Source organism: Melanerpes formicivorus, unplaced genomic scaffold (assembly GCF_026170545.1).
Source record: "Melanerpes formicivorus ecotype bairdi unplaced genomic scaffold, bMelFor1.0.p_v2 SCAF_16, whole genome shotgun sequence".
Taxonomy (NCBI): domain Eukaryota; kingdom Metazoa; phylum Chordata; class Aves; order Piciformes; family Picidae; genus Melanerpes; species Melanerpes formicivorus.
Window position 1 is genome coordinate 11205467 of NW_027142368.1, and position 27859 is coordinate 11233325.

The 27859-nt window shown below is 37.1% G+C and overlaps 1 protein-coding gene across 1 annotated transcript in view; it reads left to right on the top strand.

The window, feature by feature from the left end:
* OTOG (otogelin) overlaps nt 1-27859 on the top strand; it is an 85305-nt gene that overhangs the window by 53925 nt on the left and 3521 nt on the right. Inside the window, exons 34-54 of the mRNA XM_068148102.1 lie at nt 1918-2035; nt 2713-2792; nt 3196-6761; nt 7312-7480; nt 8022-8158; nt 9316-9405; nt 9778-9961; nt 12446-12666; nt 13534-13672; nt 15200-15394; nt 16248-16460; nt 16987-17091; nt 17456-17566; nt 18294-18395; nt 18846-18944; nt 19832-19872; nt 20844-20919; nt 21840-22018; nt 22777-22881; nt 23301-23420; nt 24536-24581. Of these exons, the coding sequence (XP_068004203.1) occupies nt 1918-2035; nt 2713-2792; nt 3196-6761; nt 7312-7480; nt 8022-8158; nt 9316-9405; nt 9778-9961; nt 12446-12666; nt 13534-13672; nt 15200-15394; nt 16248-16460; nt 16987-17091; nt 17456-17566; nt 18294-18395; nt 18846-18944; nt 19832-19872; nt 20844-20919; nt 21840-22018; nt 22777-22881; nt 23301-23420; nt 24536-24581 (6096 nt within the window). The remainder of the gene's footprint in view (nt 1-1917; nt 2036-2712; nt 2793-3195; nt 6762-7311; nt 7481-8021; nt 8159-9315; nt 9406-9777; nt 9962-12445; nt 12667-13533; nt 13673-15199; nt 15395-16247; nt 16461-16986; nt 17092-17455; nt 17567-18293; nt 18396-18845; nt 18945-19831; nt 19873-20843; nt 20920-21839; nt 22019-22776; nt 22882-23300; nt 23421-24535; nt 24582-27859) is intronic.

The following is a 27859-nucleotide window of genomic DNA, read 5'->3' on the forward strand; positions in this document are numbered from 1 at the left end:
CTCCTAATGCTGGAAAGGCATTTTCCCCATAATTCAGACTAAAGCACAGATTTCACTATATTTGAAGTGTTTACTGAGACATGCTGGAAACAGATTCAAGCAATAGATTCAAATCTTACCGTGTTTATTTGGTCTGTTCTTTTATGTGGTTTACTCACTAAAAAAGCCTAGGACCACTTGGCCCAGTCTAAGATCCCTTGACTGCAAAATTAAATGTTATTAGAATAACCTTTATTAGAATAAACCAAACCAGGTTGGAAGAGACCTTCAAGATCATCGTGTCCAACCCATCAACCAATCCAACCCACCCAAACAGCTAACCCATGGCACCAAGCACCCCATCAAGTCTCCTTCTGAACACCTTCAATGACGGTGACTCCACCACCTCCCTGGGCAGCCCATTCCAATGGGCAATCACTCTTTCTGTATAGAACTTCTTCCTAACATCCAACCTGAACCTCCCCTGGCGCAGCCTGAGACTGTGTCCTCTTGTTCTGGTACTGGGTGCCTGGGAGAAGAGACCATCATCAGCCTGTCTACAACCTCCCTTCAGGTAGTTCATTGGTTCTACACCTTTTCATGGAGAACAGTTTTTATAACCAGATTAATCTGTTGTCCATACTTCTTGCAGAAGTGGAGACAACATTCACAGACAAGTACAACTTCATTCTTGACCGAAAGAGATATTTATGGGCCACTCAACAAACACTATGCCTTTATGTAGAAATTCACCCTATTTCCTACCCAGGCAGCAACACCAATAAAATCTATGACCTTTATCTATAGGAAAGCTTGAGGAAAATATGGCAATCATTGCATAGAAGTCTTATTTGGAAAATGAGAGATGGTATGTCAATGCTAGTGTTTGGAAGTGTTAATTGACAATTACTGTTCTGCTAAATTGAGAAATATAGCTTTATTCATGAGGCTACACTATGTCTTCTGCAAAGCTCAGACTTTTATTGTGTCTGAAACTTCTGCTGTGATTAATAGTGAGGTTTATGGCAAGAGTTGAAAGTTATGGATCTATCTTCATACTTAATCTAGCATAGTCTAAATGAGATTTCCTAGGTTCCACTTGGATATACTGTTATTGCTGGTTATTACTAATGTTGGTGATTGCCTGTGCCAGGTCTCTAATACGTTCTGTCTTTTTGTCGTGTATTTTCTTCTGTCCATAAATTCTGGCCTGTCAGTACATACAAAACTCCATGCATCAGTTGTCCAAATACATGAAAATAAGTCCCTTTCTTCATTAGATTTAATCAACTGAAGTTCATTTCACTAGAAGAGGTCACAGAATAATTAAGTGATGTGTACTTGGCTTTCTGTGGGATTGTAACTTTATAAATGCATTTGTTGTTGTGGTAAGAATCATGTTTTCAAAAGCAGTGACAAGTTGTCCTTGGCTAGAGTGACGCGTTAAAAGGACAACACTAGGTGGCAACATACACACTCATTTGTCATGAGTTTGATTTATGCCTTTAATGTAAGAAAAAGATTTGTATTTAAAAAGGAAACATTAATGGTTAAAAATGGCAGAGAAATAATTGCCTATAAGAGAAATTTCATTGTTGATATAGCTTTTAAAACTGAAACCCAACAGGTCTAACTAGCCTGGCTTTGTTTTCAAGTGATTGTAACTTTGGCTAATTCAATGTCAAATTTTATACTGCAAAGAGAAAACCAGGCTGCAATGCCCACACAGTCTAATATTCTCTCCATAAGCATAGGCTGGTTTTCTGTGTTCTAAAGACCTTAGCAGGTAAAAAAAAAATAATATTATAAATATTTCTAGAGACTGGATGTAGAAAGTGTAAGAGATCTAGAGCTGCAGTGAACATAAAGCTTGCCTCTCAGTGATCTGTATCTGTGTCTTTCTAGAGCTATATGAGAATAACAAATCTTGTTTTTCAGATGTCAAATTTAAATTTCTGTCCCGTTCTACATGTGAATGGCATTATGATGCCTGTACCAGCCCCTGCTTCAAGACATGCAGGGACCCTTTGGGAAAAAACTGTCAGGGAGTACCTAAGTAAGTATTTTTATTTTTATGGAAAAATGTGTAATTCACATAGAATTCTTATGCATCATGATAAGAATTCTGAGGAACCTGATGCAGGCTCAGTAGAGCAGGACCATGTTCTTGTATAAGGAGCTAAGTGAAGGAGAAAAGAACTGCAATAAAACCTGCTGTGGTAGCCACATGAAAATGACATTTCAGTGGCTAGGTAAATAGGGTCAGATTCTGGAATGACTAGTATACTTGTCACTTTCAAGCTTTGAAGATATTTTGGAGTGACCAGAAGTCTGTTTCTAATTGTTGTGCCCCTGCTTTTTCATAATAGCATTTTAACAGACATATCTGACATTGCTTTCTCCTCTCAGGTGGAATTTGTGGTAAGTCTGGTAAAACTGGCTTTTGGATTTTGATGTGTTTGGCATTTCTTAAGCAATAGCATTCACTGTTGAACCCGTGACCACTCCTTTCAAAGACTGAGTATTGCAGAATTCATGCTTTAGCTTAGATCAGAGCTAGAATGGAAGCCATGGCAATGACATTCTGAAGGAGTACACTGAGGGGATGAGATTCATACAAAACAAGACAGGCTACTTCAAAATACTTCACAAATAAGTTTCATATTCCTATTACTAAATGCTCAAGCCAGAAGAAATTATTCAGCTAGTTAATGCTAACTGTTTTTCTTTTAGAGTGGAAGGATGCATCCCTGCCTGTCCTCTCAATATGTTACTGGATGAAGTCACTCAAAGATGCGTGTATTTTGAAGACTGTACGTTTGAAAACTTGTATTTACTACCTATGATACTTAGCCTGTTCATTTCTTAGGTCTTTAATCAAATTTTATAATCTTGTTGCTTGAATTTGTTTAGCTGTGACCTGACCTTAGTTACATGAATCTTGAGCTCACTAAACTGGCATTTTAGCTAAAATAATTTTCTCAAAATCTGAGACAAATTTTAAGCTGAGAAATCTGTTCTTTCTTCATAAAACATTTCAGCAACATCAGATGTGGAGCAAATGATGCAATGATTTTTTTAAATGTGTCTCTGAATTTTAGAAGTCTACAGGTAATTGAAAAGATCAGAGTTAAGAGTTAATCTCTAATTCTGCTAGCTTCATGACTATAATTATTCCTAAATTTCAGACTACTGTTTACTTCTGTCTGATTTCAGGCATTGAACCTGCAGATGATGGTCCACCTTTGTCACCTAGCATTCAATCACCAGCAGTTTCCCACATAACAGCAAGTACAAGTTTGGCAGTGATTGGCCAAGCAGTAACTTCATCTCCTGTACCTGAAGCAGTGGACATGGAAACAACACTTGTTTCAGAATTGCAGCTCACTGCAACTGTAGGGAAAACTGAATTTCCACATGTTACGTCTAACACAACACTTCCAGCTGTAACTTTATCATCAAATATTTCTTCACAGTCAACAGAAAGGACATCTGAGAGAAGCACTATGCCAGCATCGAGGACAACAAAATCTAACGTAAGCGTGTCTTCTCCTGTTGGCATTTCATTGTTTCCATTTACTGTCAGTTCAGAGACTTCCACAAAGATGAAACTGCTGAGTGGTGCTTCCACTAAAATATTGAGAGCTACAGAACCTCTGACAGTTACCGCTACACATGCAGTGACTACAAGCACAGAATCAGAAACCAAATCAATTGCTACTTTTATGTTTACTGGGACACCACTTATAGTGAGGACAACAGAAATACCAATCAAAACTAAAATAATGGAAATATCAGAAATAGACACAAAAACGTTTCCCACAAAAGAAGCTCAAGTAAAACCAGAAGGACTTACAATGTTTACAACCAGCTCATCTGAATTAATAACAGAAAAAACTACTGCTTATCTGCCTCAATTTTCCACATCAACACCTCTGAGCATGCCTTCATACACATCATCATTAAGCCTAACAGGAACTTCAGAAGGGATAATAACGAGCCAAGGGCATTCTTTTACTACAGTAGCTAATGTTACAGCACCATCATTTTCTCCTGCAATCACTACTTTGTTAAAAACAGTGTCTCCAAAGATGACAAAATCAGCAGTTGCTTTAAGTGAACAAAGCATAAAGACCACAATTTCACCAACAACTGCACCACCTATTCCACATGCAAAGGCAATTACAGAACCTCCTGTTGAAATGGTCCAACACCTGACTGGTACTCCAGAAGAACCTTTCACTACAACTCTAGGTCCAAAACCAACAACTATGCCAGCTCAAGAGAGATTATCAGAGACAACTTTGTTATCATTTATAACTCAGAGAGAGAAAACTCCCAAAACAACATCTCATGTGGAGCATGCACCAAGTTCCTATTTCCCTCCGTATTCGCTGCATCCTAGTTCTACAGCTGAAAAACCTATCACTCTTTCTACAAAAAGACCTTCAGTGTCTGGTCCTACTCCTGCTTCTCCAGCTTCAGGTGAATTTAAAAAAACATTTAAAACTGTTTCAACTACAGCATATCCCTCACACACAGTTCTAAACTCAACAGAGGTTCTGACTACATCATATAGTAAATATCCTGTTGTGGCTGAGACTATCAGTGTGACCCCTTTGTCTGTTGAGGTAACACACAAAATAACATCCCCTTTTGAATTAGCAGCAAAGCCAACTTTGTTTTCTGGAAACACGTCTACCAAACACAAGTCAGCTCTGGTTTTGAGTACAGTGAAGACAAGTATGTCAGCATATTCAGATAGTGTTACCACACCAGCAATGAAAACCACTAGCTCATCAAAAGAAACCACTACAGTTCCTTTTGTAACCACAGAAAAAGAGTCACTACAAAAAAAACCTGTCACTGGATCTCCAGTCACTCTTAGTACAACTGAAAACACATTGTTGACCACACAGCCTGATAAATCACAAGTGGAAAAAACTACTAGCATCTCTACTAGAAAGCCACCTGCTTTCCCTTTTTCACCATCAAGTTCTCTAATATCTTTAAACACTTCTCTTCCTTCACTGCCTTCATATGGAAAAGAAGCATCGCTGACAGCTGTCAGTCCTGTGCATACATCCCATGATGCCAAAGAAAAATCAACTCTGTCCCCTTCAGTTGTACTTCCAGTAACAAAGTCTTACACTTTCTCCACCTCCCACCATATAGCAGATAAATCCATTTCTTCACCACCTGTAACAGAAATCACACCAAAATACCCAGTAGAAACTAAGATAGCTTCTACAACATTGAAATCTACAGTCCAAAGTATAACAGATACAGTCAAATTTACAGCAGATACAGGTCAGCCATCCTTTCCTCCATCTTCTGTAGTCCCCTTCTCTTGGCAGACCTCTTCAGGAGATAAACTGTCAGTACAGACCACGACGACTGTGGCTGTACCACATTTTTCTACTCAGAAGGTGATGGAACTTGGTCATCAGACTTCTGAGCCTTTGTTGATAAGCCAAAGCATTACCCCAATTTACCCATATCCTGCAGAAGCTTTAACAAAATCCACTGGACAGCCAAAACATGTCTTTAGCACAACTGAAGCTACAGTGGAATTGACTTCTTTTCATCCCCTAGTCACGTCACTACCTGAAGGCATTCATTCAAGTATATTACCTGTCTCAACAGGTCCTACACAAGTCATTTTTCCAAGTGAAAAAGAGTTGCATTTAACTGATTCAGTCACACAGCCACATATATCAAGAACTTCTGTTTTGCAGTCTACACTGCCAGCTAGAACATCAGCTGACTTGATATCTGGTGCTACAATTCTCCCTTCCTCTTCTTTAGCAACAATTAAAAAAGAAGTAGTTCCCTCATTTTCCACACAAAAGACAGGTACTGGTCTGAAATTCACACAGCAGGTCTCATTTACCAAATCACTTGATTCAAGTCAGACATTTGAAAGGGCTACAGCTTCACCAGGATCTCTCTCAACCTTATCGTCAGTTTTGTTGCTAGAAACAACAGAAAATCCTACTGTGATGGGGAGTGGGCATTCCATGTCAACAAGCAAAAGTGATACTGATAAACCTGTGGTGTTGCCTAAGCAAGTCACACTTTCAACCACTGCCTACAGTTCCATGTTTGTAACAAGTAAGATGTCGTCAGCTACAGCCCATTCATCAGCTGCGGTTCCAACCTCTTCAATGATAAGGAGCACTGGGCAAAATGTTACCATGGTATCAGCAACATCAGACAAAGAAGCAGCAGTAACAAAATCTATTACAAGTTCTGTGAAGCCCACCTATTTTTCTGTTACTTCAGAAGCAAAAGGAGCTGTGTCCCTGGATACAGTAAAATCTGAGGGGCCAGAATTAACCACAGAAGTCCAAGTTGTCCATACTCGGGGTGCTACTGGTACCCTAGAAACACCCCAGACATTTTACTCTCCATATTTCACAAACACAACTGCAGTTCTTTCTAATAGAAGTGTATCAGTAGTGTCCACAATGCATTCATCCTCTGAACCAAAACCTTTTTCTTCTATAGCTACATCATCAGTCAGTACTATTCAAACTTCAAAACCTGAAATATCATCTAAGCTGCAAATGCCTTCTTTGAGTTCACTGCTAATGGTATCTGACCATCCAAATGACACAATCACTCCATCAGTTTCATCATTTTCCTCTTTATCTACCAAACCACTCTATGGCTTGACGACAACATTTTCTGATGGACTGGCAACAGGTGAAACTGTGTCAGGAGTCACAGCATCAGCTTTTATGCTACCTAGAGAAACAGCAGCTCTGCAAACTTGTACAGTGAGTAACTATCATTATTCGTGCTTGGTTTTGAATGTCTTGGTTACTATTTCACTCTGAAAAAAAAAATTATGAGACATAGGTTGATCTTTGGCATTTAAAGTATTTGTATCAAACAGGGGGCCCTATTATTTTCTCAGTTATGTCTGAAACTTTGGATGATTTCATTGCACACAATGGTTTTTGTAATTGCTGTAATACACTGTGTCACAGGTCTCAGTTTACTACTGAGTGTGACTGTTACAAGAATGGGGTTTTGGCAAAATACAATGCTTCATGTTGTTATTCCTAGTTTATCTCAACTGTTTTTAATGTAAAATTAAAAATTCAGTAATGTTTTTCTTAGCTCTGCAATGGACAGGAGTTTTATATTGTCCTAGATGTCTTCACTCGTAGCTTTTACCAGTGTCACAGAGTATTCTATATATCTATATATCAGTATTCTATATCTGAGGAGTGTAAGCCCCATTTTTTGAGCAAATACTCTGGAGTATTGTGATGATAGCTTGGTAAGAATGGTAACCTATGTCTTTTATTAAATATGCCTTAGCCAATCACAGAGACTGAGTGCATAAAGCACATTTGTTTGGATGGACAACTGATACAAGTTAATAAGTCACAGAACTGCCCATACAACACAACTCAACCCAGCTGTGGAGTTCTAGGATTTGCTACTCAAACAAATCATGACCAATGCTGTCCAAAGTGGGAATGTGCATGTAAGTTTTAGTTATGCAGTACTTTTGAAGTGACTTTAGGTAGTAATTTAATGCATGTGTAAGAAGGTTAAGGACTGACCCTTTTATTCCATGACAGACAAACAGAAGGTGCATGTTGTACTAGTTATTCTCTAATGAAATGTAGAATTCTAGTTCTACATCCAGGGAAATTGAATCAAAATGCTTCTTGGATATTACTAGCTTTAGGTGTCTGTAGTGGATGTGTCTGGGTCCCCATCTTGTCATCCACCTTGTCAGAGGACACCTACTCAATAAAGTCAATGGATTTTTTGGTTCATCTTATATATATTTCAGGGTAAGAAGATCACCTAGACACTGCTAACTACCTGTTAACTCTGCTGTCAATTTACAGGCAACATTATCAGTTATCATTATCAGTTAGTGAAAATATGTGCTGCACATATGAAAGTTTAGTATGCTAGTTGATGTTATAAAATGTATTGGTTTCTCTTTGTGTTTTGTAATATTTATAGAATATTTATAGAAGTAAGTTAGAATGTTTTTATTTTTGTTGTTTTAGGTCGTTGCACCATTTTTTCTGATCTGAGCATTGTAACCTATGATGGAAATCATTTGGCTTTGTTCAAAGAAGCATCCTATATTGTTAGTCAAACTCAAGATGAAACTATAACCATCCATGTCCTTGACTGTAGAATGGTAACTAACATTTGTCAGATAACAAATGGTGCTCAGTACTGCTAATAAGATGTATCTTAAAAGAGCATAGTAATGCTACACAGTACACTTCTCTGCAGTACCTATGAATTGCACTTTACAACACTTATTCATTGTATGGCACTGACTCTGTGTGCATAGTTCCTTCTGAAACAGCTGTAAGTTGAAAGGTAGGTCCATGTTACTACATCTGTAAAACAGACAAAGTGAGAGATTATGTGCATACACATTCATTGGTCACTTCTGTGTATGCCATCATGTAGTGAATACCACTATAGTGTACCACTAGTATATTTCAGTTCATTATGTTTGTCTACACTCATATTGAGAAATTTGCACTGAAAACACCAGTCTTCAGAAACATGAAAGACTGTAGGATCTGACTAAATCAGACCACCCTATGCCTTCCAAGTCTTTGACAGGGGCAAATACTTGTTTGAGAGAGGGCAGAAATTCTAATGGGGCTATTCTGCTGAATGCAGAGTAAAGGTTGGTTTTATGTCACAAAGAGTTAATTTCTTCTGAGCCTTTAAAAAACTCTTTAATATCCATTTTTTTCTATGAAAGCTTGTAGGTAATTTTGGTGTCCATGAAAATGTCCATTCCAAAGTTTAATCCTTAGTTCTTATGGAAGTTAATTCCAAAACCTAAATATGATATGAAAAAGGAGATCTGTTTGTGACATTCAGATTTCTTTTCCTGTTGCATTCAAAGCTGTTTTGTTCAGCAGCTTGTAGCTCAGTAAGTATTCATCTATTTCTGACCCATTACTTCTGTGCTGTACATATGCGAATTCATCATTCCCACTCTTGTTCTTGCTCACCTTCACATGTTCATATTTTTTGGTGTCTAAACAGCTAGTCACCCATTTTTTTCCCCTGAAAGCCTTTATTTCTGCTGTAATTTCAAGAACAGGTGATAAGACACAGTTGCTGAACACAATGAGATCGTAATATTTTGTTTGTTTAATAAGGTTGCTGTCCAGGCAGATTTTGTAGTCCAGACTTGAAACTGCAATCAGTTTTCCTCTTTTGACAATATACCCCAAAAAGTCCTTAATCTCCTAGTACCTGAAAATAATCTGTATAAAGATTTTGTATATCGTGACTATGATTGATGTAGTTTTGCTTTTTCCACAGAGTAATTCAAACTCAACATCTTTGTGTCTGGCAATGTTGAATCTAACCTATGCATCAAACCAAGTTATCATCAATCGTTTAAGTAGAAAAGTAAGTATTTTGAAAGTATTTTTTTCTTTGCCTTCTAGATAGCATCTTACTTCTGTAATTGTTTCCTCATGTGGATACTGGAGTTTAGAGTAGGAGACAGTAGGTTATATAATTCCTTGTTCCAATTTTGTAATATAGTAGACTTCTAGTAAATGCAGAGTCAAACTCTGATACAAGGCCAATTAATGAGGAAAGGTGCAGAGCAAGGCACATAAAGCATGTCTCTTTAGTACCTGTATTTGTGGTGACAAGGGTGATGACTTCTGAAATAAGTTATGAGTTAGATTACTAAAGTATCAAGAATCTAGCTTTATTTCTACCTAGAGCTCCAAGTACCTGACATTTAACCTCTTTACTGTTTGTATATTTTAGATAATGGTAAATTCAAGATCTGCTTGGCCTACTGTTAGAAAATATGGATACAAAGTTGAGGATTCAGGCTTCAAGTATGCAGTTGAGACACCAACAAAAATCAGAATTCAGTGGTTTCACAGCACAGGAGTGATGATTATTGAGTTGAACAGTACCAGAGAACCAAGAGCTTTGGGACTATGTGGTAAGTACAGAGCAGTGCAAGAAATTGAAATGCACAGATGCTTTGCTAGGAAGGCACATTTTCCAAATTATATAAATTTGTTATGTCTTTTGCAGGACATTGCTCAAAATATTTATTGCAGATCATTGCAAAGTTTAAAATGCTATTTAAATGAAATTGTTATTAGTTTTATTAATTGTTAAAATAGTGTTTGATGCCCATCCATGAAATTACTTTTTACTCATAGGATTGCTTCTGACTGTAACCCATTTGAAATGCAGGCATGATTGCTGTAGGCAACCCTCAATAAGTAAGACAGGCTTAAGTCTGTCATGGCAAATAATGCACACAGATATTTTGTGTTTGATACTCATCTGATAGGAGGCAGTATGTGCTGGTTTCAGTTTCTAAAGGTCTGAATTCACAGGAAGTATTTATTTTAAAGTACTAATTTTAGTTTCTCTGTTGAAGGAAATGGTTCAGAAGGAACTTCTTTATAGTAATAGGTTAAATAACCATCTTGTTGCTCTGTTAGATCTGCTCAGTAGTTTCACCTAGCTTCTTTCTTTACAAAAACAGCTTTGAATAAGCTGTTGGTGCTATAGATTTCGCAGGCTTGTATTCGTTGATGTAAATCTGTCCTGTGACACCTGAATCTGTAAATTTATCTGCCATAAATTGGAGCTGGAAACTGGGGTTACACACTTCATATAATTACAGTGGATATCTTTCCAGTTTCAGAAAGGGCAAATGCCTGTGGCTCAGTATCAAATACCACTGATAGCACAGTCAAGTTCCAAGTCCTGTGGACAGTAATGTGCTTCTCACTGCCGTTTTGAAATTGGATTATTTTCTATAATTTGCCTTAACTTTTGTTTTCAGTGTCATTCTTTTTTTGTGTTTCTAATGTTTATTATAATTAGATCAAGCAGAAACAAGAAAGTAAAGACTTTGTTTTCTATTTCAAGTTATCCTGTAAGTCTCTTGCCTTTGCCTGTTTGATTGCTGTCGTAAGCAGAACGGGGAACGTTACTTCCCTTGTGTGTAAGGCACTTTAATCAGATGACAGCACATTCCTGTGAATGGTGCTCCAAGTACAGCCTTTTCAGCGAATGTGCTGTATTTTTCTGATTTTCATCTCTGGTTGGGACTTTCTACATAAGTCTGCCTGCATGGTGCTGTCTGATGCAACTTACTGGACTCTATTTTATATGAGCTCATTGCACTGCATCTTTTCAGGGTAAATTAGTCTGCCCTGGTTTCCTATGCTTTCTGTGTTAGTCTGCTTTCTCAGTTATCTTTTTTTTGCTAAACCTCAGTATTGGGAGGTCCTGATTTCTCAGTTTTATGGAAACTGATTTATCAGTCTCATGGAAACTGATTTATCAGTCTGATGGAAATTATGAAACCAAAGACAGCATTACAGTTTTGGAGCAGAAGCATCCTTTGGAAGGATCTGTGCAGGAGACAACAGTGTTTTTACAGTGCAAGGGCTGGGCAATTGTGACAGTTGGTGAAGAGCTAGTGTAGGATATGAGGCCTGTGAGGAGGGAACATGGATATCTCTATAGCAAACCTGGTGAAAGCAAGCTGCAACCAGATCTCACCAAGCTACATGTGAAGACTTAGTTTTGCTCTGCTAAATCTTGACAAAGTGTAAGAGAAGAAGTGAAAAAAGATATCCCAGACATGACGGCAATCCTTTGAAGTCTCTCATAACTGTCAAGTGCTTCCTATTTATGTTGTACACCCTCAATATAGATCAACTACTGGCTACTGTTTTGAAAGGTGTTTTACTCCCAGAATGCCTGTTGCTTATCATTGATTGTCTGTGGCTTGCTCTTGTCGAGAAGTGTGAAAACAAGTTAAACAGTCCAGTTCTCTAGAAAAGGGTTAAATCCACAAATAGTTTTTGAACAGATAAAGATTTAGAATTGCCATGAAAGTTTCTGGAGACATCAGAAGAAACAATTCAAAAAAATCTGATACAAAAGTCTCAGAAATTATAGTTTGATAGCTTAGCACTGCTCAGAAGCATGAGAATGGTACAGTATTTCTGAAGGATAAGCATCTTGGCATCTTATGTGGGTTCCCCTTTTGGATAACACAGTTTTCATTTATTGCTAGACATGGATGAACTTTGTAACCTTTTTTAAAAATAGATTTTTGTTTTATGCTTGTACAATTGAGGGGGGAAGTTTGTGTGCAATAGATTTGATATGCAATACTTTTCCATTTGTAGGTGCCTCTCCATTTTTGTTTTACATGATTTGACTGAATTTTGTTTCTTTTGATCCCACCAAAGATTTTCTACCTTTGTTGTAGGTTGATACTGTCATGTTGTGATATTGTCATTGTTTGTTTATTTTTTCCACAAGCTATTTATTTGTTAGAACACACCACTTCAAACATATTTTGACAAGAACCATACAGCAGTAATGTGCCTTCCCCCCTCCCCCCCCCCCTCTTTTTTTCTTTTCTTGTTTCTTTCCTGGCAATACACAGGTTTTTGTGATCAAAGCTATGAAAATGACCTGATGCTACCCAACAGGACAGTTTTAAGCAAAGGCAGTGCTCTATCAACTTTTATAGATAGCTGGCAAGTGCCTGACACATTGAAGTATGTTGGAGAAGACAGGAATCGGGAAACTAATTGCTCGGTCATGGACTGCTCGGAGTGCTTAAGAATGGTGTTGAACCAGACCTTCAGCAGCTGTCATCCTTATGTATGTTAACTATTTTGGAAGCTTACATTTTGAGAGAGATGCAATTGTGATATAATATTATATACTTGGTAATTTCACTAATCTGAAACTACATGTAATGAAAGTTATGGTATGATATATACAATTATTAATTTTTTTAATTTGCATTTTCAAGGTAAAAATAAGAGTGTGGCAGCTGGGTAGGAGAGTTGCAATAAACAGCTAACACTTCCAGCATTTGTAATGCATCTCTGCTCTTTTGGATAAATAAAAGTTATTAATCAGTCCCAGCTAATTTGATTGTATCAATATAATGTAGAGCAAAGTGAAATAAAAAAGTTTTAGGATTTAATTAATCCTTCAGTGTTCAGTAATTTAACAAGTTCCAAACTGCAATAGGTAATCTGAGAACCTGCATTCTCAAAGGCTCCAGAGACAGGGAAGTCCAGCTTAGAGAGATGAAAGGCTACACCAGACCATTCAAAGCAAACATAAAGCAAATAACAAACTCACAGTGTGCAAGTAAATTTTATTTGTAATCATGGAACTACATGTACTGTTTTCACCTTTTGTATATTGTTGAGTTTGATGAAGAGGAGGCTAAAAATAGACAAAAATATAGAGGTAAAGAAGAATAAGGAACAATGAGAATTATGCCTTCCATTGGAGAAACTGTATTGGCTCTTGCCTTGGCATTTTTAGGGATGACACTAAGGAATATAAGAGAGAAGTCTTACTTTAAAATATTAGTAGCTTCTCTTTGCACACCAACAAAGGCTGGTGGTCTCTTGCTTTCTGTGGACCTTGAACTTTTGGCTTTACTCTTTTTAGCTGATATTTTGAAAGATCAGGGACTCTATAAAGGTGTAATTTTTTTTTCTTTGTTAGGTTCCACCTGAGCTATTCTGTGATATGTGGATTCAAGACACTGAGTACATTCGAAATCCATGCATTTCTCTGGCTGCCTATGTGGCAATGTGCAACAAATTTAATATTTGTATAGAATGGAGGAGCCCTGATTACTGCCGTAAGTATTCTGCATGCAACTGTACTTCTAGTGTTCAAGATTTGCCTAATGTGAGAGTTGCATAATAGAAGGTTTGGATTACAGCATTGCTTCATGCTGTCATTGATCACCTGGAAATATTCTTATGCAGTGATAATATAGGGAGGGCTGTGGGCTTAATGCTTGAAAAGGGGAAGGCTTGTTAAGTATGATTCTCAAACATGTGAGAACTAACTGTGCATAGAAATTGTTAAGTGATGTCATCTTTTAATAAGTAATTTAAGGTGGTTTCATGTGTACAGGTTTCACACAGGCGAATTAATAGTCATGGAATCTAAAGCTTAAAAATAGTCAATTTAAAAAAAAAATCTTCGATTTTTACGTATTTTACTAGTAAATAATAGACGATCTTATAAAATCTAGCTGTAAATACAGTTAGGTGTTGCACCTGCCATGAAGAGACACTTCCCTCTCCTATCGCTAGACCAGAGTGACCTCTGGTGGTGTGTGCCTGGCCAGGGAGAGTAATGCACTTGCAGCGGGCTTTGTGGTCACTAAGTGATGATATGCTGTAGACTGATTTTTAAAAGCCCGAGTTTCTTTATTTACAGGGCTTTAACAGATTAATTTTTTTTCCCTGTGGAGAATTATGTCCATTTTTAGTAGTGAGGAGACGAATGAAATCAACCTACTCTTCCAATTAATCTTTAAAGTCTAAACTGGAACATTGTTTTTGAGCAGACTGTCCCTTTGTGAACTGGACTTTGTCTCATTGCTGTGATTCCAGATGGTTTTGCTCTATGATTTAGGTATCATTACATCATAAGGATTATAGATTTTGGTAGTTCACAGATCCACACTGTTGGCATTTGTGGTCATTCTATGTTTGCCATATTTATGCAGCTGTTTTTTGCTGTTTTGATCCAATGAAAGACTATGTTAATTTTTCAAGAGCAAAAGTTAAAATAATATGAGGTACCTTTTTAGTCTGTTCCTGCATGCACTCATAACATGACAATGAATTTCCTTTAGTAGTATAAAGAATGTTCAGTGTTTCAGTGTTCTTTGACTTAAAAATAATACACACACACAAGAGAAATGAACGTGGATAACTAGTAATCTAGCAAATGTGGTAGATATAGTAAATATGGTCCCATTTGTTACAGTTCCATGAAGAATTAGCCTTTACATAAGTATTTTTGCAATTGCAAAGCTTCACCCTTTAGTAATCACTGTTTTCTTTGTTGGTTTTATGTTTGTTTTGTGATTTTTGTCCACTGCAAAGTGCTCAACACTGTTGTATGGTTTGATATCAGTACTGCTGAAATGCATACCTAGGCCTGATGAGAGTGGTACTACAAGAAGAGAAGTGCTCATAACTTCCTTTTTCTAGAAAATTTCCTGTAGAAAATTTTGTATAAATGTTTTAGTTTGACAGACCCTACTGAATTGGCCAGCACAACAAGTTGACAAAAAGACAACACTGCTCTTAGGTAGTGCATTGCAATTGTAACTTTAGAATGAGTAATTTGTTGATTTCCTTCCTAGCCTTCTCCTGCTCTGAAAATTTCTCCTACCAGGCTTGTATAGCTGCCTGTGAGGTTCCAGAGAGTTGTCAGAATAAGGAGATTGCTGCTCTCGATTCAGACTCCTGCTCAGTATTGACAGAAGGCTGCATCTGTTCTGGAGGGACCATCCTTCATCGAGCTCATACTGCTGTCTGTATTCCTGAAGAAAAATGTGGTATATTTGGATGTGATTTTCATAATTACTATTATATGCAAACTGGTGGTCAGATAACTCATTAGTAAAAAGTCAAGTTCTGATGTGGTATGAGTTCTGTGTATGTCATTCAGATGAGGATTAGCTGTACAGGTGAGCAAGCAGGGAATGTCCTTGTGACATACAATGTTGCTTACCTTCCATCAGCTGGAGGATGCTCTTCAAAATGGAAGGTTTGCTTATGTTTACGCATTCTAGTATTCTAATGATGTTAGACTTGTCCTCCTTTTTCACCTAGCATTTTGCCAAGGGTCCACTCTATTGATGCTAAATGGCATTCAACAAACATGTAATAACAGTTAATTACACATTTTGAATAATTCATGTTCGTGTCCTGTGTTTTTTGTGTCATAATTGATATTTATTTATATTACAATTCTGCCTGAGCACAGCAAATTGTGGACCAGTACTTAACACTATCAAACCTGAAATACATTTATTTTAAATCATATTACATAAAGCACTGTATATTCATAATAGCTTTATGTGTGCAAAGTACAAAAGTAACTTCACATCACTACTTCAAAAACAAAGGATGGTTTGGGATTTTAAGTTACTAGCCTTGCAGTGGGGACACAAAACAAAGTGGAGGCCCTGATCCTCTGGAGGGTATTGAGTGTCTTGCTTTCCCATACAAACTCAGTCTCAGATTGTCTCCTCTTTCACTTTTTTTGTAGGGTGAAGTGGTTAGGTGATGACTTTAAAACTCTGGGATTTTTATACTTCATAGATCCACACCTAATACAGAAGAAAGTGGTGGTCAAAATTTAAAGTTAAAAGGAATGTATTTTTTGTTGTTGTTTTCCTGATTTAGCTTGTACAGACAGCTCAGGAGCACCTCATGCAGTAGGTGAGATCTGGAAAACTTCTTTGAGTGGATGCTGTATGCAAAAATGTGTTGACAGTGAGACCATTATTCCAGTGGAGTACAACTGTTCAGATACCCACAGTTTAGACTGTCAGCGATTTGCAGAAGTGGCTCTGCTTGTTCCTGATGATCAGACTTGTTGCCCTCAGAAGATCTGTAGTAAGTATTCCTTCATGATTATGAGTACTTCCCTCTGGAATATGCAGATGTCCATTCTCTGTGGTTTCTTTCCCTGTTACAGATCCTACTTCTGAGGGAAATGGAAATTACTTCAGTATGCATTTACAGATTGTATAGAAAACTGTAAACACTTTGTACTGTTGTACTACTATCAGTAGGTTGTGGGGGGGGTGTGGAGTGAAAGACCAAGGATTATAAGGACTGAAAGAGCATTGTGTTTGTTTGGATATGGATTGTGTATCTCCCTGCTGTACAGGCATTCAAATACAGATAAATTCTCACAAGGGCTCTGCTCCAGTTTAATTTTGCCTCTATGAAGAGTGTTGCAAATGCTGCTTATTGCTTCAGGTTTTTTTGCTAGTTTGTTGTGGTTTTCACACGTATGTTGTTATTTCAAGGTTTGTGTATCAAAATGCAAACAGTACTTGCTGCTTCACTATTTGATTTATAAATGTATAAGATAGTTTAGAAGGTTTTGGTTTTTTTCTTTCTCTTTATGTAACAGTTTGTAACCAGAGCCTCTGTGAGTCCCTAATCCCTGAGTGTAATGGCTTGGAAAAGCTGGTCACTTACTACAGTGAAGAATCCTGTTGTCCTAACTACGTTTGTGGTAGGTTTCTTTTGAAAAGGTAAAGAAGTTCACCCTGTGAAAATTATTCAGTAACTAAGTAGATCAGCTTAGAAGCAAAAACTTCCTTAGTGTAGACATCATTGTTAGTATGGCTGCTAATAAAATTCTCTTTCATCTAAAAGCTCAGGTTTGGTCTGTGTGTCCATCTCAGCAGATATAATGGTGAAGGAGTCTTGTGTTTAACAATCAGGCAGGAATGTGTCTTTGCTGTCTTGCAATACAAAGAAGTGTTTCTGAAGTATCTTGCAGTGATTCTCATCTCTGCACTATTTCTCTGAGATACATCACAACAAAGGAGGAATGTTATACTGCCTGTAAAGAAACACATCCACTGTACTTTCAGAATGCGATCCAGCAAAGTGCGAACCAATGCAGCAGATGCTGGGCTGTCAAGATGATCAGATGCTAATTGCTGCTCGGGTGGAGAGTACCTGCTGCATCTCCTCTATATGTGGTACAGTATTCTGGCTGGTTGAGAGGTTGAGACTGTGTGGTTTTGTATATACAATGATGTCTACTATTATTTTGGCAGATATAGCTTCTTGTATTCCCTTTAGCTCTCCCAACACTGAAAGGCTTAAAAATATTTAAAGCAATGGACATTAAGCTTACAAAACATAAGAAGTGGAAACAACCATAGTGTCACAAAACAACTTTGTGCAGCACAATCATGTGTTCCTACTGAATTTGGCTCTTTCTGCACACAGATACCTCTGAATCAAAGACTGAGTTGCCTTAATTAGAGAGACCAAAGGATGCTGAGTCTTTGTGCTGTTCATATCAGAAAAGAACCTTGTGGTTTTCATACGTGTTCAGGTGGGAGGATGACACTGGGATCACAGGAGATACCCTTTATAGGGGGTCAAGGATCCTATAGATTGAACAGTTTTGAAGACAAGGTGACTTGGTAGGAGAGAAAATCTAGCAGAATTTTTCATAACAGGGAGAGAAAATCCTGTTGTTTGTTATCTGACTCACAAGCAATGCATACATTATTTATATCAGGGGACAAAGAAAGGGCAAGCTGCACTGAGAGTTAGCCTCCTGTACAGAGACTATAGGAGTAAATGCAGAGTGTCTCTGTTCTTTCATATGACTGTGTGACAAACTTATGGGCATGTTTCCTAGGCAGTAGTAAAATTTTTTCCTGTGTTTTAGATTTAAATAATTGTTTTCTCCAGCATGCAGGCCTTGCTCACATCAGATACCCAAATGTCAAGAAGGAGAAGTTCTTACTGTGGATGGCAACACTACAGAGAGGTGTTGTCCTACATACCAGTGCAGTAAGTTTGACTTGATTTTGATATTTTAAATAATAGAAAACATGTCAAATATTGTATCATGGATACTTAGTGCAAAAAATATTTGGTTAGAGAATATAGCTCCACTTATGTACATAAACAAGCTATCATCTATAGTCCTGAACAGATAATCTTTACTTTCAAACCCTTGTCTGCCTAAGCATTACCTCTATCATGGTGACAAATGGGTAATTTTAGGCCCCAAATTCTGGAGATCAAAATCTGTTTCAAATACTTGTCTGGAGTAGTTGTACTCCACACTAGTATTACCCAATGGCTAATGATTACATTTTGATTTCTAGTCCTTTCAAGTAAGACATTTTCTGAAGATATTTATTATGAATAAATAATACACTGTCTCTCGATGCATATTTCTGTTCATCAGTATATGACAACCTTGTCTTTATTAGCCTTTCTTTTCTGCAATTTCAGTTTGTGAAATACATCGTTGTCCTGAATTCAAATGTATGCTGGGTATGTCTTTAGTGGAAGTATGGAGCCCAGAGAACTGCTGCCCCTTTCGGACATGTGGTAAAATGATTGCTTTCCATTTTAGCTACCTTTGGCAATAAGACGCTGACAAAGAGCTTTGGCTTTTCAAGTTTGAGTCTAGTTTCAGCCATCTATACCATTGTTATCTGTCAGACATGCTACAGAACTTCTTCATCTGCTTGTTTGGGAGTTATTTGCTTTGTGAGGGTGATAGGACACCTGTCCAAATTTAGCGTCTTGAAAATTTTAAAGTGTATTGTGTTTGTGTGGCATGGTTTTGGTAGCAGGGAGAACTACCAAAGCTAGAGTTACTACCTTACTCTGATATGATTGCTGATAAATTGAACTCATTTCCCAAGCCAAGTCTGTTTTTTTTGGCCTGTGATGGTAATTGGTGAGGGATCTCTTTCTGCTCTTACCTAAACCCACAAGCCTTTTGTTATATTCTCTATCCCCTGTCCAGCTGAGCAGCAGAGTGAGAGAGCAGCTCTGGTGGACACCTGGCATCCAGCCAGAGCCAATCCACCACAGTTAGTAAGTGATTTATGGCTAAAGAGAAAAAAAGGTTAGGTTCACAGGTCAGGAATTTGACAGTTTACAAAGACAGTAGTATATCATACTCTTTGTGATGCCTTAACACAGTTCTCCATTGGTTTATATTGATGGTAATGATTGTCATCACTGCAAGGAAGCTAGCAACTAGAACAATTTTTTTTAATGTGTTCAGGTAGGCTGCAGTAAATTGTAATTCCTGAAGGTGGTCACAGAAGCTGTCAGGGTGGAATGGCAATCAAACACTATTTCAAAAACAAGCAGAATGCCTTCAGTAATGACTTGTAACTCTGGAATTCCTGTTCTCTCTGCTGGTCTGTTCTAAGCACATGGCATATGACTTTCTGAAGTATTGCTTCTGTGTTTTCTTTTAGAATGTGCGTGCGACACAATCCCCAAACCTCAGTGCAAACTGGTATGAAATTCATCATCTTTGTCAGCATTCTTTCGTTAATTTCTTAATGAATCTCTTCCTCTTACTAATAGTTCTATCAGTGAAAGATGAAATGCCATGCCATTCTCTCTTTTTATTTTTTTCATTGCTTTAGAAGATGTACTCATTTTTATAAAACTAATTAAGGATAAATATTTTGCAGAATAAAATAGCTTTATAGCATTGACATTTCTTGGAGCTTTTAAAGACTATATCCTGTCCCAAAGTATTTGCAGAGTGGAGCTGCTTTTATGTGCCTTAGGATAAAATGTTGGGTTTCAAGTTTCAGAACTTCAAAGCATTACTGTTTTGTTTATATTCTTTTTCATAGTCAATATCTATTATGCAGACAACTGACTGAGCAGAACTTTTAAACTATATTCCAAGTTGTTCTGCTTTACAAAAAATAATATGTCTGAATTGGTTTTCAGTCAGTACAGGATATGCTTTGATTTTGCTTGCAGTTATCCAGAAAATAATATTGCAATGCAAATAATTGATAAAAATTATAATCTGGATTCCTAGGAAGGAACTCAAAATAGTCATCTTTTTTTTTTTTTTAATTGGGGAAATTCAAAATACTTTGTAAGTGGGGTTGGTGGTGGTGTTTTAACTTCATAAATCATGAAACTGGGGCATAAGGAATCAGGAATTCAAGAAATCTAGCAGAAAAATCTTAATATGCATCCATATAAACAATTAAAGGCAAAATGTAAATGCACATCTGTGCTATTCTAAGACTAGTTATATCCATTAAATTATTCACACACTCTGCACTGTGGAGATTGTACAAAAGCAAGCTATACCATTTCATTATGGGCCTGCTTTAGCCTCTTCTGTCAAAACAGGGATAAGAAACACTGCTACTGAGATCCTGTAGGAAAGATGTTTGAAAGATCATACAAAGAAGAAAATACTGTCATTTCATTTCTCTCTCTCTCCCTTATACTTAGGGGCAGAAACTTCAGGTAGATGAACAATTTCAGAACAGTACAGAAAATACCTGTAACTGTGTTAAGTACAAATGTGGTAAGTCAGAAAAGAATTTAATTCAAAGAAATATCCTTTCAAATCCTAAAATAAATCAGAAATTTGATGTTCACTTTGAACATGGTACTGAGAAGAAAAGAATTGACCAGTGTAATTCACAAACAGTCTAAGGCAAGAAAATAGGACCACTCACTAAATATTTGGTTGATTCTGGCCTTCTTTGTGTTCTGTTAGCTCCTGCAGCAGCAGGTCTGTGCAGAGAAACAGCAGAGTTTTGGGAAAGTTGACTAAGCAGCCTGCATTTTGCTGAGCTGAAGTAAGGATTCCAGCCAGAAACTGGAACGCACACTTGGTATTCACATAAAATCCTGCTATCCCATTATGGGATGATTCAGGATCTGGTAGACATATTCATGTGCTTCCCAAGGTCAAGGACAGAATTCAGCATGATGGAATTCATCTTAGAGCACACCCAAATAGTGTGTGGGAAAATTCAGGAAAAAATAATTCCTGTGGGACACTCAGTTGGCAAGAGAGTTAGGATTGTCCTTGACTAGATTTCTGCCACAAATACATGTGCTTCTGAACTAATTATCCTCTGTGACCTAAACAGTCAGTGGGGAGAAATAGTCTTTTCTCAGGTACTTTTTGTATTGTGAAGTAAACTTATAAAACTAATCTGCTGAAGAAACATACCCAGTCATTTTGGTGGTGTAACTAATAAAATGTTATATATCTATTTAGATACATGCACAGGTATTTTTGAAATAATGTGACAATTGTGGTGAAGTGTTAGACTACTATTAAGTGCTATTTGAAAGCCTTACTTATGATTCTTCAAGGGGTAGAGTAGCCTTTTCCATTTCTGTTTTACTCTCTTACTGTTTGAAGCAATTTCTAAGAGAATCCTGATAGCAAGCTGATTGTCCTGAGCATGCCATTTATTATTGTTTTTGTAGTGAGAGACAAAGTTTGCCTGAGTAATGAGCGAGGTGTGCTGCTTCCTGGCCAGACAATCATGGAACACAGCTCAGATGGCATTTGTCATGTTTCTTATTGTACAGATGTGATTGATCCCTCCACTAAGTACTACCAACTGAACACATCTTCAATAGACTGTGCTGTCAAGTGCAAAGCTGTAAGAAATTCAGAACTTCAGACATGTTTTGTGACTAGTGGTCTTAATTACATTTTGATTTGTTTTGTTGAGTAGATGACAGTCAGAATGATCTGGAAAGAGTTAACTATCCAATTTCCCTCTAATGATGTGCTGCTGCATTTCTGATAGATGTTTACAGAAATCTCACTCCCTTCATTGTTTTTGCCTCTATATATCTTATATAAACTAATCTATGTAGAATACTTCTCCCTTGCATCCCTGTACAACTTCAGTTGTATTATGTGCAAACTCATGCAAATTCCTGGTAGATATTAGCTCAACAGAAATTGGGAAGAGAATAATTATAAATAGAAGAATCCAAGTTGCATTGAAAATAGCTTTAGAAAATAGCAAATGATCCTTGTCTTTTTAAATAGTGTGGTATGTTACCATGGGAATATTATATTTTTTATAATTATGGACTTACTTGAGGTCTAATGAGGAAGAAGTCAAAATTTCAGTGGTTCTTGAAATAAGCTGTCAGGCCTATAATTGAAAATGGTAGAAAGACTAGTTTAAACTCTCATTTACTTCAATTAAAATCAAAGGCACTTTATAAAAACATTGTGAATGTACACATGTAATCTGTGTGGGTTTCAAAGTTATTTAATAAAATCCATCCCGAAAATACCTGAAAAATACCTGAAATACCTGCAAAAAGCTCACCCCCCTACAGTGGTAAAATGTCAAGCTTCAAGATGGTCTCATACATGGAATAATCTTTTTGATTTTGGCAGAACCAAGTCTATCAGCCCCCAAAAGATTTGACAACTTGCTGTGGTAGCTGTAAGAATTTGTCTTGTCTCCACACTTTCAGCAATGGCACAGTTTCCAGTTTTAAGGTAAGTTTATATGTCTCTTATTCCTTCAACATATTTGTAAGTAAACAAAGAAAAACCCAAACCAACAGATGATGTACAGACACTGCCTTATAAAATGTGCAAAGAGCAACTTATTTATCCAAATAGTTTTGCTTATATGCAACATTAATGTATTGGAGAGTCAATCATATAGTTTTTTACAATGATTAAGAGATTTTGATATATTAGAGAATTATTATTAATATGACCTGGTTAACATTATCTATTTAGTGGACTTTAAAGTTCTATACTTACAGAACATTAGCATGCATCAAACTGTATTTTCCTAGAAGTATTACATTTCAGACCAAGTCACATTCAATGGGATGGTGATATACACACTTAAAATAATGTTTTTGCTGAGTTGCCAAGTTAAGTTTCTGGTTTACAATTTTTAACAGCCTGGTACTGTTTGGATTTCGAACTGCATCAGATATGAATGCACTAACACAACAATAGGACCAGTTCTGGTTTCCTCTTCAGTTGGCTGCCCTCCTTTTAATGAAACTGAATGTGTGAAGGTCAGTGTTCAATACATTGTTTGCATTCAGGCTGTGATTTATGTTTGCATGACAAGGTTAACAATGACAAAAGATTATTTTACCTCAAGAAAGGGAGAAATGATAAATTCTTGTAATGCCTGCTTTTTTTGGCCAGACATTTCAAGATGAAAAGCTCTAACTACACACATGCAGTGTGCGACCAGGCTGCCAAGTTACACAGCTGGAGACTTCTAATTATTCTCAGAAATTTATTTCTTTTTCATAGAGACTTGTAATATCAAACTAGTCCTCTTACTGCTCTCTGAATTTGGGCACCTTTCTGGGTTAGACTTCTCCTTTCTAACAGGCTTTATGTGTACAGCAACTTGATTGATCACAATGGTTAAAAACACCAAAGAGAAGGAAAGATTGAATATCAGGAAAATCTTTTTACAGTGAGACATAATGTTTTGTGGACTAGTTTTGCAGCAGAAGCAAAAGCTCTATTTGAATTTGTGAAGTGAGATTGGACTAAGTGCCTGGTAAAGTATGTGGAGAGCAATCTCATATTGCTCTCTGTAATTCTACCATTTACATGTGGGTTGAAGAATACTTTCCTTAGTTAATGATGGCACACAAGTAGGAGACAATCCTAAAGGAACTAGATGGTTGTAGGTCCTCCTAACAGATCACAGTGCATTTGCTTTTCAGAGAGACTTGCAGTTACATAATTGGTGAAAAGCCTTTTGCTGTTTTAAGCAAACGAAAAGAGCTCAGGAGACAGCGTGGTGGCTTGAAATGCTGGGGTGGACATCCAAAACGGAATTCTCCAGTGTTATCCTGAGAAAGCTTCTTTAAAAGCTGCAGTTATTCTTCCCATGCTACTATGGGGAGTGCTTCACACTACAGCACTGAATATAGCTGTGAATCTCCACTGTGGGGAGTGAGTGGCTTCTCATTTAGATGAGACTTCTTCCTGCTTTAAATTCAAAATAATTTTTTTGTGGTTGTCAATATGGCCTCTACAAGAAGTCATGGATTTGCTCTAGATAACACATGATGGAGTCAGATTTAACACAGTCATTTCTGCTCCAGCTGTGGCATTTTGATAGCTGGTGATGTACAGTGTACCTCTGTATTTTTCTCTTCATCAGGTTGGAGGCTATGTTGTGCCATTCCTAGAAGGATGCTGCAAAACATGTAAGTAATGACATTCACAAGTCTGTGTCATTTGTTGTTACCTTGGAAACAAGGCTGATACTTTCCTGCATGAAAGCTTGACTCACAGATACCAAAGGCCATGCTTTTCCCAGTTTTACACATGAATACCAGTCAAACTATTGGAGTTTAATCAGTAGAAAGTAGTTTAACATCGAATGTGTTACTCCACTGATAGTGATTGTGGCTAGCCAAGTCACTAAAATTGCTACCTTGATTATTTTGTGATGCTTGTGTGAAATAGTTCAAAATATTAGTTACTGCATTTAGTATACTAGAAGGTACTGTGTTTTGGAAGGCACCTGAAAACGTGCTTCATCAACATTTGTATTTTTCATATTGGGTAAAGATGAAGATTGGTCTATGCAGTTTGTCAGTTAATGCTGTAAATAATTAACTGATCGTAATGTAGTGTTAGGTTCCAATAACAGACATAGTTCAGAAGCTTTCAAGCAATATCTTTTAAAAGAACTTACAATTAAAAACCTCCCTTACTTGATGATCAAGATATAGTTTGACATCTGAGAGCTGATAAAGATTTTTTTAAAAAACCAACTACTATAGTTAGAGAAAGGTAATGACCGCACTCTTAAATAATTAAGGCAAAAGTTAGTTATCAATCTGGAGCACACATTATAAAGTAAAATTAACCCCCTGAAAAATTCAGTGACTTCTAAGGTGCATTTAAGAGTAGATTCATACAATTTTCATTTTGCACCTGTTTATAGACAACAATCTTTGTGAATCATGTGGTTTATCCTGACTCCAGCCACATCTGGCATGAGAGCTGCTAGCTGATTGTCTCTGACATTTTATGAGAAGGATTATCAGATTTTTGTTTTCTTTTGCAGTACTTTACCATTGGAAACCATTGTGATTTTCCCTTTCAGTTCTGGGAGTTCCATCAAAGCCTTGAGAATATTTACAAACATTGCTCAGAGGAAATTAACTTGATCTTTCTTGTAGCCTTAAAGGACAACTTAAATTTAGGGTACCAGTCTTAGCTATACTGGTGTAGATCAGATTCTTTCTGGTTTGACATTCAGGGTAGCAATTTAAGTAATGCCTGGATATGGTTTTGAGCTGCTGGGCACAGCAGCCTGAGCTGGGAGTATGGACCGGATGACCTCCAGAGGTCCCTTCCCACATCAGCCATTCTGTGGTCCTGTAATATACAGATATTTTAAGGCTGAATTATTTTCTCAAATATGTCAAAGTCTAGTAACTCCAAAATGTTTCATACTGATAGGGAATACTTTGTAACATGTACTCTGTTCAATATGTAATATTCTTACCAGGTTCTTCAGTGTCAATGCTCCTCCCATTCCCTGTTAGCCCAGTCACTTCTACAGCCTATGGTAGCTGTTACACAGGTACATTTTCCTGGAAATAAGTGGGACCAACCCAAACAGCATCATTGTTGATTTCCAACAATGTACTCCCTGATAGGAGCATCAGGCCTCCCATAAGCCAAATATGCCAAAAGCTGCAGTGTAGTATAACTACTTGTGGTTCAGAGTCGTTCACATTTTGGTTTTGGTTTGCTTTTATTTTGCACTGTGTGGGCGGTGCATTGTTGTTAGCCAACAATGTACTGTTGGTAGTAAGCACTTGCGTGGTCTTGAGCTTGCTGCATGTGTAAAATTGCTGTGTTTAAATATGTAAGCTACTGCCATTATGTTTGCAGTGCTGTAGAACATAGAGGCTAATGGCTTTTCTTGTTCAAGCTCTGTATGTAAGCAACATTTTGCAGATCATGTATCATGTTGTTTTGCTTCCAGTGGCATATACTGTAGAAGCAGGTAATTTCCTTTCCATCCATAGTTAGGACAGTTATCTGAAATAGCAAGCCTGTGTTTTCTCCATGAAAATTGGAGGTTATCTTTTTTCTTTTTGAAAAACAGGTTATTTTGGGGAATTGCAACGTATTATGAACCCAAGTGTTCCAGCATTTATTTTGTGAAAGCATAGTATTGATGTTGACTGTAATTCTGTGCATTATGGAGTGATACATCCTTCATTAAATTACAGTCATGACTCCAGGAGGACTACTCTGAAATCTATACTATTCTTTCACATTGATATAACTTTAAATGACAACATCATTAAAAGTCAACCCAAAAACTAAGCAAGGATTTTTGACCATACAGGCTGAGGCTGTAAGAAAGAACCTCATTATTACAAGATGTGTGTAAGATGCACGCATTTTTGCAAGGTTATTCATGGAAAAGTATGTCATGTTGTAAAGCTCATTAAAATCCACTGGGCATTTAAGTGCACGCATGGAAATACATTAGATACTTACTTCTTTATGAGAAATGTACTTTCACTATAGCCTGGATGAAGTCATAGCCACAGCTGCACTGAGTTCCTCATCCTACACACCATGTATAATGCAAAAGAAGAAAGAACATGAAGAGGACTATGAGAAACGTGAAAAAATGGTGAGTTTTTCAGTTTTCAAACCAAATTTATTTGTTCTTCATTTCTCAATTTACTTCTTCCCTAAGCAAATATAACTCAATGCACTAGCAGTAGACAGCCACTTCTGATTGTAAATGTTTTACTTGTTTCCAAGAAGATTCATTACTGGCCTTTCTTTCATATTCCAGAAGCCTCTGCTATGTTTAGAAACAGCAGCAGGCCTTTGTGTTTTAATAAAAAAAAAAAATTACCTGGTTTGACAATGATTACAGCAGGGAACTGGATATCACACATCACGGTGTAATAAGCCTTTGTCACAGTTCAATATGGGATATGGGGTGAACCAAGAAGGCTTTCATTGCTCTTGCTTTTCTGGAGCTAGAAGTATTTACCTTTTGTCAACATCTCTGGATTTCTTGGCTGAAAGAAAATGTAGTTCTGTAAGTGAAGAATGATGTGGGACTGCACCATGATGTGTAAAATCTACTGTGAAACTGTGGAAGCTGTTATGGTGGAATGAACTATTCATTTCTCTTACAGATCTGCAGTGCAATGTGCTTGCTTCAGCACAGAGAGAATCACCGTGAGAAGATGCTGTGCCTTCTGATCGCTAGCAACAGAACTTCATACTGAACTTCTTCGCCGTTCTTCAAATGTTCAAGATTCCCACCTTAACTTCTCATTTCACACTTTCTTCTTTATTTCATCTGTATTCTTTGTACATACTTCTCTGAGAAAAAATGTAGAAATAATGCTAATGAAAATATAAATAAAACATTTAATTTGTTCACTGGTGTTTTCTTATTTAATAAAAACATAAAGAATAGGGTTTCAGG